The sequence below is a fragment of the Nymphalis io genome, chromosome 26 (genome assembly GCF_905147045.1).
Source record: "Nymphalis io chromosome 26, ilAglIoxx1.1, whole genome shotgun sequence".
NCBI classification, from domain to species: domain Eukaryota; kingdom Metazoa; phylum Arthropoda; class Insecta; order Lepidoptera; family Nymphalidae; genus Nymphalis; species Nymphalis io.
Genome location: NC_065913.1, coordinates 3,362,706 through 3,380,966, shown reverse-complemented (window position 1 = coordinate 3,380,966; position 18,261 = coordinate 3,362,706). Strand labels below are relative to the sequence as shown.

At 35.5% G+C, this 18,261-nt stretch overlaps 1 protein-coding gene across 3 annotated transcripts in view; it reads right to left on the bottom strand.

Moving 5' to 3' along the window:
• LOC126778505 (sex peptide receptor) overlaps nt 1-18,261 on the bottom strand; it is a 271,820-nt gene that overhangs the window by 34,858 nt on the left and 218,701 nt on the right. For 2 of the 3 annotated variants that reach the window (XM_050502124.1, XM_050502123.1), the window contains 2 exons: nt 11,304-11,661; nt 4,696-4,933 (listed from right to left, as the gene is read on the bottom strand). In XM_050502124.1, the coding sequence (XP_050358081.1) occupies nt 4,696-4,933; nt 11,304-11,563 (498 nt within the window). In that variant the 5' untranslated portion in view covers nt 11,564-11,661. The remainder of the gene's footprint in view (nt 1-4,695; nt 4,934-11,303; nt 11,662-18,261) is intronic. The other variant, XM_050502125.1, reaches the window with a different exon arrangement.

Sequence of the window (18,261 nt, the reverse complement as noted above, 5' to 3'; positions counted from 1 at the left end):
CTATGCAGGTTACCGTGGGGATTGTATCTTTTGTTTTATGTTGCCTTTTATTGCTAGTCTTTTTAGACGTCAATACATTGTTTATTGTTGCATTCATTTGCAAAATAATGCTTTCTTCTTTTCTGCCAAGCGAGATACTAATTACTTTGCTACTTAATGAGACGTAATTACTAACAATATTGACTATTGGTTTTGCTTCCGCTATGTATCAAATAATTCTTAATATTTTTCAAGAAAACTGGTTTACAAACATCAAGTGAATGGTAAATATACTATGATATTTGTCATGCTGCTTGGTTGGTCCCCCCGGAAGTCCTGGGTTCAGTTCCCAGGTCGGGCCAATAAAAAAATTATTGGGATTTTCAGTCAAGAAAATCTCAGTAGCAGCTCGGAGTCTGGAAGTGGAAGTGTGTACACTCCCGTGCCTCGGAAAGCACGTTCAGCCGTTGTTCCTGCGCCTGAATTCTTTCCTGTCATGTCGGATTGCCGTCCCATTGGATTAAAAGAGCCAGGGGATAGAGAGTGCACCTGTGTTTGCGCACACACTTGTGCACTATAATATCTCCTGCGTAGTTGGCTAATCTTTCTTAAAATTGGCCGCCGTGGCCAAAATCGGTCTGGAGGTCATTATGATTATTATTATTTGTCTTGATATTTTTGTATATGTTATGATTTTATGGTATTTGTAACGGGGCCATTATTTCGAAGTACTTATGTTTTGATTTTAAAAAGAATTATTTGAAATTTTGACAGTTCATTTGTGTCTGAGTAATTAAACGTTTTACATCGAGCTCATTTCTTAAATACTACAGCAATTTATAATGTTGACTTGTATATAAGTCAACATTATAAATTGATAGATATTTTATTAATTAGTATCATATTTATCTTCGGCTAAATTGCAGAACCTTTAATGCCAAGATATTTAAAATTTTAGAGATTTTATTTTATAAAATAAGATACTGTACATTTTTATGATTTGTTTTTAAAAAATAATTGTAATATTTTGATTAACAAGTAAAGTTGCGTGAGGTAATGTATACATTCAATGAAATTATTTGAGATTCCTTGCAGCTCTAAGTTAATGATAACATAACATTGACAATACGAACGCGAGGTTCATTAAAATATATATTATAAATTTTGTTCTTAATTAAATTAAAATTTAAGTTTATTAAAATATTATAGAGATACTTACTTTAATTTTAGTGGGTACAGAAATTATTATAAGCGCGTAGCAGTTATTTTAAAGCACAAAAATGAGTTACAGAATATAAAAGGTAATCTTTTTTTTAAAAAAAATTTCCTGCTAAATTTTTGAACGATACTTTCGTGTAACAATAGAAGAAATATTCTAAAATGTAAAAGAATATGCTTTCATAACGTTGGAGTCAGTCATTTGTGATTTTAAATGCAACGAGTCCTAGATGCAAATGTGTAGATTTTATTTTAGAATATTTGAATATTAAGCAAAATATGGGATGCGAAATTACATAGGAACAACAGAATCTGAATATTATGTCAAGACAGCAGATGTTCCTGGAGAAGGCGTATATTTTATTCGAGTAAAAATATATTACATCATCTAAGGTATTCCACCTAGGACTGTTGATATTGTAAGAACGATTCGTTCATTCTATCATTTGTTCGGCGATTTTTATCATATCGCCAAGTGTATAATTAAATTGTAAAAGTTACAAAAGTTCCTGAAAATACTGAGATTTTTCTAATACTAAATATATTGTAATAAAATAGATAAATTAAATATATTTATCCTTATAACTAAATATATGCATAGTTTATTCTGTAAGAAAATCATTTGTTAAATACTGAAAACGGAGTTGTCAATCGGCCTTGATTATCCATGGTTATGTCAATTTTGTGAAACAAGTCTTGATCAATACGTACTCTGAGTTACACCAAAATATCCGATCGATTTGTCTTTTTTTTTTGTTTTACAGGTTGGCGGACGAGCATATGGGCCACCTGATAGCTGATGATTGTAAGAAATGTTAACCATCGCTTACATCGCCAATGCGCTACCAACCTTGGGAATTGAGATGTTATGTCCCTTGTGCCTGTAATTACGCTGGCTCACTCATATTTCAAACCGGAACACAACAATAACAAGTACTGAGGTACCTACCCAGACCGGCTTGCACAAAGCCCCACCAGTGGAGTATACAACGTCACGCTAAACGTTTGAGCAACTTTATACGTATACCAGTTACAGCCTGTGAATGTCTCCTCCTCCTCTCCTTTCTTGAGGAGAAGGCTTTGGAGCTTATTTCACCACGCTGAGCCAATGCGGGTTGGTGGAATACACATGTGGCTGAATTTCAGTGAAATTAGACACATGCAGGTTTCCTCACGATGTTTTCCTTCACCGTCAAGCACGAGATAAATTAAAATCACAGATTAAGCACATGAAAATTCAGTGGTGCTTGCCCGGGTTTGAACCCATGATCATCGGTTAAGATTCACGCACTCTTAACATTGGGCCAACTCGGCTTTTTTTTCAAATTATTTTTAACGGTAGTTTATTTAAATATCTTATAATATATCTTAAATATTATATATTATCCAAATTGTATTGTAAAAGTCAATTATACCTATAGAAAACGCTTAAAATTAATATGCTTCCTCTTTTGATGTCGATTAAGACTATTTGATATATTAATTTAACTAAACCTTTTTTTGTAAGTACATTTAGTACCAGGTCCTTACATATGAAATTAGCGTTTTGTCGTACTGACCACCTTGATCTGAAATATCTCCTCTTTGGTTAAGAATTCCAAATCCAAATTTATAAATTCATTTAGCTGGTACATTTGAATTTTGAAAACACTCAATAATTTGTTTTTTCCTCATTATTTTTTTCTTTAGCGTCGCTTATTACCGCACAATGGAAAACATGAAAAATAGGTATATTAACGAGTACGAGTTCTACCGCGGCATCAGTGCTGCAAAAACAGTTCGAAGGATTAATGATGAGTACGGCGCTGGTGTCGCAAAAGCAAGCACGGTACGTTTTTGGTTTCAACGTTTTCTTTCTGGAAATTTCGACCTTCAGAACTAACCCCGTGGACAGCCGGAGACCAACGTGGAAAATGAATAATTAAAGGCTATTGTTGAAGCGGATCCATCACAAAGCACTTCAGAGATAGCTGCAGGATTCGGGGTAAGTGATAAAACAATATTAATCCACTTGAAGCAAATCGGGATACTAAAAAAACTTAAACGATGAGTACCTCATGAATTGAGTGAATCGAACTTGTAAACACGCGTCGACTGTTGTGTTACTTTGCTCAACCGACACAATAATGAAGGGATTTAAAATCGAATAATTACTTGTAATGAAAAATTTATACTGTACGATAATCGGAAGCGCTCGTCGCAATGGCTGAACCGTGGAGACCCAGCCAAATCCTGCCCTAAATGAAAATTGACTCAGAAAAATTTACTTGGGTGTGTTTGGTGGACTAACGCCGGTGTCGTTCACTACAGCTTTCTAAAATCTGGCCAAACGATTACAGCGGATATCTATTGTCAGCAACTGCAAGTCATGAAGGAAGAAATAGCTGCTAAGCAACCGAGATTGGTCAATTGCTCTAGGCCACTGCTGCTTCACGACAACGCAAGACCATACACTGCACAACAAACAACCACTAAGTTAGATGAGCTACAATTGGAATGTCTTCGACATCCACCGTACTACTTCAAAGAGTTTGTTGATTCTCGCCCCCATGGTTTTTTTTTTAGTAAAGGGATCAATGAGCTACCTATGAGATGGCAAAAGTACATAGATAACAATGATGCATACTTTGATTAATTGAACAAATTTTACAAAAAAAAATACTTTATATTCCTCCCGTATAAAACTCCAATTTCATAGGTAAGGACCTTAATATATATAATACAAATTTCTGATAAATTTACATAATTAATTAAATTTTATACGCCGACACAATATTATCGCAAGCCGTGGATATCGTTAAAGCCGATTAAAGCAAAATGATGCGTTAAGCCTGCCCATACATAACATCAGAAAACGCGTTTCAACAACCCTTATAATGGTGGTAAATTAATCCACCAACATGCGAAAATGGGTGCATGGTAGTCAGCTGAAAAAATCTGCAAGATGCCTTTTTTCTAGTTTTACAATGTCTTTGAACCCAAATTAAATTATTGTAATTTGTTGGTGTGGTTTGACGAAGTTAATGTTCAAATTGTTTTATGTACTTATACTACTACTATCTACTAGTATCGGTTTTGCAAGGGTAGAATAAGGGTGTACATAGAAGGTTTATATCGTAATATATATAACTAGCTATTGGTTTACACGGCACAAGCCATTAGAACTTCCAGTCGGTATGATTTTTTCCGACATCTTCAACAATCATCGTCACATTTCAGCACATCAGTTTTCAGATTTTCAGTCCCTAACATAATTTTTTTTTGGCTGGGTGGCTGGTTGGAAAGGCTCCGAGACCAGTACCTTGTATAACTAGGTATAAATTCGAAGTTGCATTTCAGACAATTCAAACAAAACCTAAATGACTTATCTTCTCATTAATAACTTCGTTCATTGGTGTTATTGAGTTAATCGCGTTGCGGCGGAGGAACTTTGTTTTATAATATATATTGTTTTGATGGTGAACAGAAGCATATTGCATTGAGATTTAATCAACTCACCTCATTCATGTAATGCCATGCTTGACAGGCTCGCACTGGGCTCAGGGGCTTGTAATGGTTTCCAAAGGTGTACATATAGAAGAGCCATGGCGCTGGGAACAGCATGGTGAACATATCGCAGAGAGCCATCGCCATGAGTACGACATTCGTGGGAGTCCGCATGTGACGACGGGAGAGCACCACCACGATTAAGGTGTTGGCAACTGTGGTAGTGGCGAGGAGGAACGGTGCGATGTATCTGCGAAATAAAACAAAAATAATTATTATATATATTTATAATAGACTAAGTGGATAAAATTCAACAATCTTAATAATTGTTCACTGGTTCTAATTTTTGTAAGCTTCACTATAATGATTAGTGCTTTTTTTAAATAATTAACTATAATTGTGAGAATTCTTGCATGTATATCTGTATGTATGTAAGGGCCATATGAGTTACTCTCGAAGTTGTTCAGGAGTATGTGTACCTTGGGCAAACTTTGCAGTTGGGTCGAAACAACTTCGAGGGGGAAGCACGAAGAAGAATACAGCTGGGCTGGGCAGCGTATTCAAAACTCGGTCAAGTCTTTTCGTCACGGATACCGCAATGCTTGAAGACAAAAGTCTTCAACGAGTGCGTCTTACCGGTTATGACCTACGGAGCCGAGACGTGGACACTGACAGTGCGTTTGGTCCACCATTTTAGCGAGCTATGGAAAGGGCTATGCTCGCAGTTTCTCTGAAGGATCGAATCCCAAATGTGGTGATCCGACAGAGAACTAAGGTTATCGACATAGCCCAAAGGATGAGTAAGCTGAAGTGGCAGTGGGCTGGACACATATATCGCAGAACCGACGACCGTGAAAAGGGTGATGATGAATGAATGATGATGATGATATGAGTTACGTTATTGATGTGTCCAATAATAAATATTTAAAGCCATCATTTTTTTTTTTTTTTTATATTCGCCGGGAGGGCAAATGACTCTACTCCACCTGTTGGTAAGTGGTAGTAGAGTCCAAACGCGGCGACGGCCAGTACAGACGGGAAAAACGTTCTGCACTAGCCGCCTTCGCCTTGCCGGCCCGCAAGATGCCTCTTCACGCCTCGTTTGAAGGAACCCGGGTTGTAAGAGGAGGGGAACACGTGAGCTGGTAAGGAATTCCATTTTTTGGAAGTGCGACAAAGAAAGGAGTTGCCAAATTTCTTTGTTCGCGATGGAATTGATGTCACAGTTAGGCGGTGACATTGAGAACCAGATCGCGTGGACTTAAGAAGGAAGGGGGAAGCAGGAATTAGAGAGAATAATTCCTCAGAGCACTCGCCGTGATACAGTCGATAGAAAGCGCTCAGTGCTGCTATCTCACGACGCAATTGTAAAGGTTCAAGGGTGTTTGTGACCTTTACGTCACCAATAATGCGTACGGCACGTCGCTGCAACCGGTCCAAGGCCTCAAGTAGGTACTTAGCGGAGCCATCCCAAAGGTGCGAGCAATATTCCACGCAAGACCGTACCTGTGTTTTGTATAGCAGGCACAGTTGTTGTGGCGTGAAAAAGCGCCGCACCTTGTTCAGAACTCCGAGTTTCCGTGAAGCTGTTTTTATAACAGCCTCGATGTAATCCCTTGGACTAAGGTCGCAGCGAACGTCAATCCCCAGCATGGCGATTTTGCTTTGCATCACCAGCGGAGTACCACAGAGGGAGGGAAGAGGGGAAAATGTTGACTTTTTCGCCGTGAGAGCGCATACCTGTGTTTTCTTGGCATTAAACTCAACAAGATTATCAGAGCCCCATTTGGCGATGAGCTCTAACGTCCTATCGAGTTCAATGACAAGATTCTTCCGCCTCTCCTCAATTTCCGCTCGCCCAGCCACTGCGCGTCCGTGGTATCCACCATGCACTGTACTATCGTCTGCATAGCAATGTATGTTCCCAAGGGAGAGCATATCATTGATATGCAAAAGAAAGAGTGTGGGAGATAGCACAGATCCCTGGGGGACCCCAGCATTCACTACATAGAATTGTGAAGCGCAACCATCAACTAAAACACGAAGGCTACGCTTGTGTAGGAAGCTGGCAATCCAGGTGCATAGCTGAGCAGGCAGACCATATGCCGGCAGCTTGGAGAGAAGACTTCTGTGCCAGACCCTGTCGAAAGCCTTGGAGATATCGAGGCTGACAACCAACGATTCTCCATGCTTGTCGATAGCTTCACCCCAGAGGTGCGTTACGTACGCTAGAAGATCACCTGTGGACCGTTTTGGTCGAAACCCGTATTGACGATCATTAATTAAAGAGTGATCTTCTAGGTAATGGATCAGTTGGTTGTTTAAAATCCGTTCCATCACCTTACAAAGTACTGAGGTGATAGCTATTGGCCGATAATTTGCCGGGTCAGACCGATCCCCTTTTTTGGGAACCGCTTGCACATTAGCTCTTCTCCAAGCCTCCGGCACACTTCCAGAAGAGAGAGAAAGTTGGAACAGGCGCGTTAACACAGGAGACAGCTCCGCTGCGCACTTCTTAAGCACTATGGCTGGTATTCCATCGGGACCGCTAGCTTTCCGTACATCAAGTGATTGCAGCTCCGCACGCACATCACGTTGCCTGATTTTAATGTCAGGCATCGTATGGCCACATGCAGGTATTGTAGGTGGCAGTGCACTACAATCATCGATGACGGAATTGTCGGCAAAGAGTTTAGCCAGAAGATCAGCTTGCTCTTGCGGACTGTGAGCTAGCGATCCGTCCGGATTTCTGAGCGGTGGCAGCGAAGGTTGGCAGAAATTGTTTTGCACAGACTTGGTCAGACGCCAGAAGCTACGGGAGCCCCTAGGATGCGAAACAAGGTCATGACCAATCTGTACAATGCGCTGTGCATCCGCTCTCGTGTATGCCTTTCTACAGGACTTGGAATTTTTATTATAGTTTGCTTTCATAATATTGTATTGTATTGTATCATTATATTGTTATAAATATATTGATGTTAATATAAAGATCGGATATTTAGTTTTTTAATAAGATTCACTCAGACTGCTTATAAATTTTTTGGGGATTGCAATTAAGTTTCTTTGGCCTGTTCTGTCAGGTCCGATATATTACTTTTTGAACCGGTGGTAGATTTTCCACAGTGAATAAGATAGTGTAATGGTACTATGTTGAATAAAGTATTTTAATCGATTTGATTTGCATATATTTACCATTTTTAGAATGTTGTATATTGTAATATATATTTCCAGGTAATATTTTTGCTTAGGTATATTAATTGCAATAACCACTTTATAATAATATATAGAGTATACTACTGGTGGTAAGTGGTAGAGCTTTGTGCAAGCTCGTCTGGGTAGGTACCACACACTCATCAGATATTCTACCGCAATACAGCAGTACTTGGTATTGTTGTGTTCCGGTTTAGCCAGCGTAATTAAAGGCACAAGTAACATTATATCTTAGTTCTCAAGGTTGATGGAGCATTGGTGATATAAGCGATGGTTAACATTTCTTACAATGCCAATGCCTATGTGCGTTGGTGACCACTTACCATCAGGTGGTCCATATGCTCGTCCGCCTTCCTATTCTATATATATATATATATATATATATAATACATATACACAATATGTCCCAATTTATAAAGGTATGGTTCAAGAGGTGTTGACATACTTAATCTCTAGATAAACCGCCATTTTTTTTTATAAATACAGATCTTTCATAGAAAATTATGTGTCTACGCGACCGTTGATGCTTACGCTACGCTACGCTACGGTTGATCCGGAAAAATATTATGAATTTCTTTCTTCTACAAATACAAATACCGATGTATTGTATAAATGTATTTTATTTGAAATAGAGAAATGTCAAACTGGGCCAAGCTGATATTTCTTTATAAAGAATACTCCATTCAATTTTGAATGTCGAATCATCGGTGTTTCTTCAGTTAAAAAAATATATAAAAGCTAAAATCTCGGTGTAGCGTTCAATAAAAATCAAAAGCGCGTGTGAAATGTCAAAGGCTTATTCGATTCCCCTTTATATGCTGATAATGTTGAGCGAGTAAGTCAAAAAAAACATCACTTCTTGAAAATATATAATATATATGTTAAAAAAATGTATACATTATAACAAATAATTTTCGGTAGCTGTTGATATTATTTGTGTAGTGGTTTTATGCACGATTTAGTTTGACAGACTAAAAATATTATTACTGCTTGTACTTTCACTGTCCTTCGAGAAATATAAAAAAAATCTTAATTTCAATAGCGGAAAGCGATTGAAAATAGAACTCGTAATTGAATGTTATTGATTGGAATTAACTTAATGCCAAGATGGCCCAGTGTTAAGAACGTGTGAATGTTAACCGATGAGCGTGGGTTCAAACCCGGGCAAGCACTATTGTATTTTCGTGTGCTTAATTTGTGATTATTATTTATCTTGTGCTTTACGGTGAAGGAAAACATCGTAAGGAAATCTGCATGTGCCTAATTTCACTGAAATTATGTCACATGTGTATTCCACCAACCCGCATTGGAGCAGCGTAGTGGAATAAGATCCAAATCTTCTCCTCAAAAAGAGGGAGGAAGCCTTAGCCCAGTAGTGGGACATTCACAGGCTTTTACGAATAGTGGTAGGTAACACAGGGCTTTGTACAAGCCCGTCTGGGAAGATATTAACTGTAATACTTAATATTATTGTGTTGCGGTTTATGAGACAGTAAGCTAGTGTATATACAACCACAAATGACATATTAAAATTTTAGTTCTCAAGGTTGGCAATTGGTATATTTTTTAAAACACTGGCCGATATCAACTAAATAAAAAATACAGATACCGAATTCCTTAATAGAATTTTTCTCACGAAATATTGGGACGCCAGAAGATATTATTAATAGAAATTCAATTTGTCAATCAAACTGTACTTATAAGGGCTGAATATGTAATATGATTATAGGGGAAGGTTACATTTTCTTACGTAAATTTACGCTATACGTGATTTCATTTCATATACAGATATATGTAAAATGTACATATATTTCAAGGATATTGTAGTCTTAAAACATATTAAATTTCAACTTACCATCGGTTCGAAATATAAATTAAATGGAGAAAACTTAGCAATTATTTTCTACCTATTGAAAAACTTAGATATTTTATTTATTTATTTCGTTCGCAAAACTAGATACAATACATTAGGTGGCACATATATGAACACAGTAACTAAGAATAAATGAATTAATTGTATACTATTAAAAATACATACCTAACTTTAATTCACTAGCAGAATAGAATAGCAATTTAATATTGTATAATTTTTTCCATATTAATTGAAATGTGTCAATTAATATGGAAAAAAATAAGTAATTTAAAAAAAAGATTTACTTTTCAATTTCGACAATTTCGTTGATATCAAAATTGAATCTTATGTTATTAATAGAAAAACGCATTCTATGTATTGGTTAATTAAGGCGATTTTGGTATAATCTGTTTCGTCACGTTTTTTTATCATCTATATAATTTTGTATTGTATAATATTATACATTTATACATGTTGTTTATAATTCCACGAGTATAAATTAACATTCTTACACTGCTTTATTCAACTACAAGTCATCTACCCTAAGGTTGTCTGAAAGATATCGCTCTTTAAGCAATAACATGGCCCTCTACATATACTCGTACTCTTTGCAACACTTATTTTAACTATGTTTGTGTTGTATTATTTATGTTGCATTGTATATATAATGATTATGTGATACCTTTTTTTTAACGCTGGAAAAACGCGTTACTCCTTTCCCGCACGGGAACAGTGGGGGGGTATGTGGGACTCGCCGGTGTCCAAGGCGCCGAGTGTGCCCCGAACATCGGAATACCCACTAAAATATCAGCGGTACCCTTTCCGACTTAAAGAGGAGCGCTACGGAAGCGATTTCGCATGCTACTTTTCTCGCTTCTTTTACTCGCATTCAATATTTTTTTATCGATAAGTTATTGAATCAGAAGAATTGAATGAAATAAGGTTTTATTTATAAATATGGCTTTGGGTTTGATTAGTTTAATGTTGTGTCTTCGTCTTTCGACTGTTAAATCGCTGATGATGGATGGAAAGAGATAAATTAGTGTTCAACTAAACATCGTTTATAAGTAAGGCCGTAAGTCTCTAAGTGTTCTAGTATAGTTTAAGCGCTTTATAATTTATGCATCTGCTGTAGAGCTTCTGTCTTGGATTACGAAGATTTGTCAAAGTTTGAAAAGTGGTTGTAGAAGTTATTAAATATATTAAGGGCATTTAAAAAGTTAAGAATTAGAATTTAATTTATATATATTACTAGATTTTGATCGATGCTTCTTATATACATATTGGTAAAGCCACCTTAGTCTTTTAACGTTTTAATTTTCTAACTAAACATAAATAGAGTTTAATCGGAAAAGCCAAGCTAAATACTGTAATTTATCTTCAACGTACAAATAAGTTAAGCTTATACTATTTCAAGTCAATATACAGCAGTAGATAAGTCGTATTGTGAATGTGTGTAGCACGCACACATTTAACTACGTATACAAATTTGATTAAGTAAGCTTAGTAAGTTATGCTTGTGTGTTTGACTTTATATTACACTACGAATGATACTTACCCATACATAGGTTCCGCATAATTTATAGGAAATTCGCAAGTCACATTCAAGTACACGTGCGAGTGGTTTGACGAACAGTAATCTTCTGATGTGAAATTAGAATATTCTAGGCTGTCTGTTGCATTCTCATTAAAACTATAATTTAGTCTTGGTACATCTATAACGTCGTTTGGAAATATGTTTTCTATTCCAGGTTTAAATGTTTTCGAGTAATTTTGCTCTGGGCTGAAGTAATCGGTCCATTCGTTCGGCGCTGCCATTTTGTTTCGTTTAATCTGTTACCTCACGCTTGAAAGTGACATGTTGATTTTTTAATTTATTTACTGTTGAAGGTCACGTCATTCTTCCGTCATTCTATCTGTGGACAAAAAGAAACATGTTTTAATGTAAGTGTAAAAATCCACATGTTCTACATTTCAGTTCGGTTAAATTAATTACAACAAAATCGATACATTTCTATTTCGAAGGTTGCAGATTCGAATTTGAGCAGACCCTGCTGAATTGTAATATAGTTAATTTATCTCGTGGTCGGCGGTGGTGACACAAAATATGGAGGCCCCATAGGCGGGCCGGCCGTCAGAGCGTCACGGTAGCATGCGAAAGCGATCCCGTGGCGCTCTTCGTTAAGGCGGAAATGGTACTGCTGGTTTTTTAGTGGGTATTCCGATATTCGGCGCGCACTCGGTGCCTTGGACACCGGCGAGCCCAACATACTGTTCCCGTGGGGAAAACGCGTAACGAGTTTTTCCAGCGTTAAAAAAAATAAAATGGTGGTACAAAATAGTATATCCACATATATATCCTCCCATTTAAAACCGTTTTTAAAATGAAATAAATCGAGCATTGGAACATTTTACAAGCTGTTCCTTTTTTAAATAGATATCGTTATAATGTTAAGGAAAGTTAATTGCCCAAACATATAACATATCACATTCTGTTTAACATTTCAGTGTAAAATACAGCGAGTAAAAGCGCTGTCAAGCCGCTTGAAAAGCCTTTGAAGTGTATGAAAAGTAGTACGCTCTAAAGAGATGTTTTCTTAAGCAAGATTGTAGCTTTTGAATGGCAATTTTAGTTTTCCATTCAAAACGTAAATTTGTGTAATAACTAGTTTAAAGTTCTTATTTGGTAAAGAATGTTACAATATATATTGCATCAGCTTAATTGCATTTTGATACAATAAGATCTTTTTTTTTTAAGTACGTATAAATAAGCACTGTGGAATCGTTATTTATTAACTTTAAAAACAAACAACTTTTTTGCAATAAACATCAATAACACTTAAGCAATAATTTCCGATATTACAGTAATAAAAATATTAAAATCAAATCTTTAAAGTAAGAATATAGAAAAATAGGTAAGTTGTAATAAAAATTAAAAATTAAATAAGAGCGAGAGACAATAAGCTGTTAGGCTTCAGCTATTAATATTAATAATATTATATCCTGGGACGTTGACCGTGTGTGAATAAACACGGTCATCTGATAGCAAACTAAGCAGAGCTTGTACTATGGAAACCAGACAACTGATATACTACATATACTACTTTTTTTGTAAATACATACTTATATAGATAATTACACCCAACCTCAGGACAAATAGAAATTTTCATGCACAGAAATATATTTCCTGGTTGGGAATCGAAACCACAACCTTCGGCGTGAAAGGCAAGTATCTACCAACCACGCCAACCGGCCCGTCAGTCAGTATTGCCTTTACTATACAATTATATATACTTATATTCCATAATAATAACTAGCTTTCGTCCGTGGCTTCGCCCACGTATTAGCGGGGAGGGCTTGACCACACGGTCTTGACCATACGATATAAAAGTATAAAAATGATAAAAATGCGCTTTTTATAATTTGTTTTTATCTGTGTTGTTTACGGTTTGAGGTGTAAACTATTATATAAACATAAATGCTTTGTACAAATTGAAACTCCATGTATTTCGGAAATTAATGCAATGTACATTGATAAAATATAACAAAATTTGATATAATCAGTATATTTAAGGTTTTTAATTTTTACTTTAGTAAATTTTTCATGATTATTAAATACTTAAATTTCAATACTATCTTCGTTCATTTATCATACAAAGGGCTCCCTTAAGGCTTAAGGCTAATTTAATTTCGTGACAGTACGCTTTGTTTTGGAAAGTCTTTATTAAAGAAGACACTCTATTTATTTTAAGGGCTTGATTAGTGACATCACAGGATTTAAAATCGCCTTGGGATTATTTTTATAGGACTGCTCAAAAAAGGAGTGTTATGTTTTCATGCGCGTATGGTATGTATGTAGGGTTACTTTTTAAATAGGATAATTTCCTGCTCAAATTGCATTAAAAAAATAAACTTTACACATTTATAATTTCATTCATGTTAAAAATTACTACGTGAGTCGTGATTTATGTTACGTAACCTTAATAAATAGTCGACTATATAGCCAACATGGGTTCAAAACGAATTGGTAGATGTTAAGATGATCGCGTTCGAAAAATAAACAAAATGATCAACTTTATATATTTGTATTGATTCATGTATCCATTTTCTACTTTACTCTTTCTTCTTTCTATTACTATTACACTCTATTACTATTACTTTCTTCTTTCTTCTTTGTTTCTAGTTTCCGGATGATGAAAAATAGAACATGATTTTTTTAAAATTATTTAATTCGTTTTCGATTTAAGTCTATATTTATGGTCATAATGTTTAAGCTTTAAGGAATACAGGTACAATGAGGCTAAGGAATAAAAATTTAAAATACTCGTGAAAAAAATATTTCAATCATTAAATGTGAGCCGAGATGGGTCATTGGGCAGTCGCTAGGACGCGTAAATCTTAACCGATGATGGTGAGTTCGAACCAGGGTAAGTACCACTGAATTTTCATATTAATTTGTATTTATAATTCATCTCGAGCTTGACAGTGAAAGAAAACGCCGTGATGAAACCTGAATGTGTGAAATTATGCCACTATGTTGCCATATTAGAGCAGCGTGATGGAATAAGCTCCAAACCTTTGGCCTCTTTGGCTTTGGCCCAGCAGTGAGACATTCAAAGACTATTACTGATCATTAAATTACTTTGAAACATTGAAACTTAGCTTCAACTAATAAAGCGAAAAATCACGTACATTTTACACAGACTCATCGAAAAGTTGTTAGGTGTGAAGTGTCTTGTTGACCCAGAATATTTAATTTCGACACAGAACAGTTCTCAAGAAACGGTAAAGGGAGAACTTGAATTTCATTAACTTCAGATTCAGTATTTCATCCCGGTTTAATTATATACATAAATGACAAAACGTCTTCTATCTTAAAGATAGTGTGATGTCCCCTGACCGATTTTAGTGGCTATTCTCGATAAAAACTACCCAATTGTGCACTTGTGCAGGAGATTTTATGTTATGCTATGTTGTGTGTGCGCATTCGCAAGTGCAATCTGATATTTTAGATTATTATAGTCCAATGGGATATTTAATTGATTTATATTTATATAAATTATGTTCCAAATGATGGTATGTGGTCACCACATCCCATAAACATTGGTGATGTAGGATTAACCATTCTGTACATTACCAAAGCGCCATCAATGATGTTATGTCCCTAGTGCGGTAGTTACACTGGCTTACTCACCCTTCAAACTGGAACACAAAAATACTAAATATTGCTGTTTAGCGGTAAACCATAAGATGAATACGACCCATTAATTATATAACCTACCCAGACGGGATTGCTCAAAGATACCACCAAGTAACATAGCAGTTTTTATAATCGATCTTGTGCTCAGTGGTACATATTGTGGTGCCCCGCCAATTATAAATAAAATTCAAATGAATTAATAATAATATAAATAAATAAAATAAAAATACATTTCAACAAATAAAGTACAATTATATTTGTAATAGATAAATACGAAGCGATCATATGACCGCGCGCCTCGCTCATTCGCCACCGCTGTCCTCCTACCCGACAGCTAGCGATCGGCGGCACGACTTACTGGTGGTAGGGCTTTGTGCAAGCTCGTCTGGGTAGGTACCACCCACTCATCAGATACTCTACCGCAAAACAGCAATACTTGATATTGTTGTGTTCCGGTTTGAAGGGTGAGTGAGCCAGTGTAATTACAGGCACAAGGGACATAAAATCTTAGTTCCCAAGGTTGGTGGCGCATTGGCTATAAGCGATGGTTGACATTTCTTACAATGCCTATTTATTGCTTACAATGCCTATTGGCTATAAGCGATGGTTGACATTTCTTATAATGCCTAAGGGCGTTTGAGCTTTTAAGGGCTTTTAAGGGCTTAAAAAAAAAAAAAGAAGGCGCGGGGGGGAATCAGTCAGATCTCGACATCGACGCGCACTACTTTGATTATAGTTTTTTTACGCTCTCACCCGCTTAAGCTTTACTTACTCTCATTACTGGTTATCCGTTTATGTAGACTTTGACTGTGCTGTGCTGTAAGTGCGAACAATAAATTGTAGACTGTTCGTTGTTTTTTTTTGTTGTTTACGTACCAAGTACTAACCACGCACTGACAACTACAATATGAATAAACATCGTGAGGAAACCTGCATGTGCTGGACGAAAATCTATCACAAGTATATCCCGCACGTAGAGGCCTAAGTCTTCTATATAATAAGACATTGGACTAAGGCCTCTACTGCTGTTGCCTTATTCATAACTTTAACCTAAACTCAATCAAAATAATACGTAGATTTTATTACAGTTGTTAAATTTAAGAACAAAAAGGCTTTATATATAAATAATTACACATTCAAAAAGCTCAGTGTCAACGGCATTCAGATTTCAAGATTATAACTAAATGAATATCAGATACCATTAAGTTTGTTTGTCCTGCATTTGATTAGGGAACTCAGTGGTTCAGATTGAATTTACTTTGGCAGTTTAAACTTATTAGAGATACAACTTGGATTGATAACAAAAGCTTTGGAGGTTGAGAGCTTTTGAATTTTGATTCAAGACTTGAAAATTTTGATTGAACTTGGAAATAAACTATGGATTTGAATTCGTAAGATTATAAGCTTAATTCTATGTTTATTTTAATACTATTGGTACAATTTAAAATAAAAATGGATTTGAAAATTTCATGACATAGAATAAAATACTTCAGTTTACAAGTATTAGTCAATTATTTTGGCTCCCCGACACCGTCTAACGAGCTATCCCTGAAATGTGAGCCTTACGAACAATTTATCAAGAGCCCTATATATATTTTAGAAAATAATGATTGATGATTGATGTTCTCTAGACGGATTTTGGCCATGACAGTTAACCTCAAGGGAAATTAGCCAAATTCGCAGGTCATATTACAGTGCATAAATGTGTGCGCAAATTACATGTGCACACTATTCCCTCGTTCTCTAACTAACTAACTAACAGTTTAACATGCTTTCCGAGGCGGGGGAGTGAAATACTGCCAATTTCCGGACTGCTGGTGTTTAGTTGGTGGTCAATGTGGTGCTTAGTTAGTGATTCCGTAGATATCCACTTTCTATCCTGACATCCTAGACAAATATAAAAAAATCATCCTACACATCAAAATTTTTGATATTGGAACATTTTCAAACATTTTGTGGGATCTTATTTTATATATATATTGTGCAACACAATTACTAAGCATATTGTGAAGTCTCATAACAAAGGTTACACGTGTTAATAAATATTTGTATATATATGACACGAGGAAGAAGTATAGACTTGTTTATTCGTCTACCTTCTTGAAGAATATTTAGCGCAAAAGCTATAAATTGCACGAATAGCCCTTTACTGCAGGACACTGGATATACTTATTATGTCAAGATTTTACCAGACAATTGCAGATTCTTAGTTTTAAAATAGTTATTTATGAATAAATAAGTTAAAAAGTTAATTATGAATTAAATAAGAAGGTCTATGCAGAAATTAGATATTTATTGTCTGCTATTTTATTAACAATATAATACGTACTTTGATATATAAAAAAATGAAAATAGTTATTTATTATTATTTACTTTTATGGATTTTTTTTTTCAAAAATAATTCTAGTAATGCCTGTTTTTTTAACTTCTTATATTCTACTACTACTAATATTTAGCTCTTCATTTAAGCGTTCAGATTGTGCTAGCTATTGATGCTTCACTTATAAACGTTGTTTAATGGGTAATTATTTAAAGGATGCTGTATCTTCTTCTTTCGAATATCTAATCAATAATGACAGAAAAAGCAAAATTGTTTAATGATATGAAATTTTAAGTGCCGAGATGGCCTAGTGGTAAGGACGCGTGACCAGCCGCATTGGAGCAGCGTGGTGGGATAAACTCCAAAATCTTCTCATCAAAAAGTGAGAGGAGGCCTTAGCCCAGGAATGGGACATTCACAGGCTGTAACTGTTTAATGATAGTCGTTTAGCAACGTTTATAAGAAGTCTCATGTTTGAAATAAAAAAAATCAGCTATTTAATATTTATACTACATTATTTGATAATGGTTTTTCTTATTTACTTAAGATATGTTCTCGTTCGTTTATATTTTATCCAATAATGTTACTATCTCTTGGGACTCTTAATTTTACAATATAAAAAGCTTCCATAATCATATTTTTCCCTAAAAGCCTCTCGGATCTGCTTGATTCGCGTGTGGCGCGCCCAAATGTAAAATTTGCCTTTGGTCTTAATATTGATAAAATAGGCTGTTATTAAAATATATAATAAAAAATATATAATTCCGATTTATAAAAATATAATATTTCTATATTTATTTATTTATGCGATAACTTATTAAAAGATACACAACGTTAAAAATATAATAATTTACAGTTTTAAGATATATAAAGTATATACAACCATAGAGATTGGCACTGTGAGAAATGTTAACCAAACCTGTCGTCTACGCGCCACCAACCTTGAAAACTATGATGACATAAATATGCCAACTTCGCAAATCTTAACTACTGAAA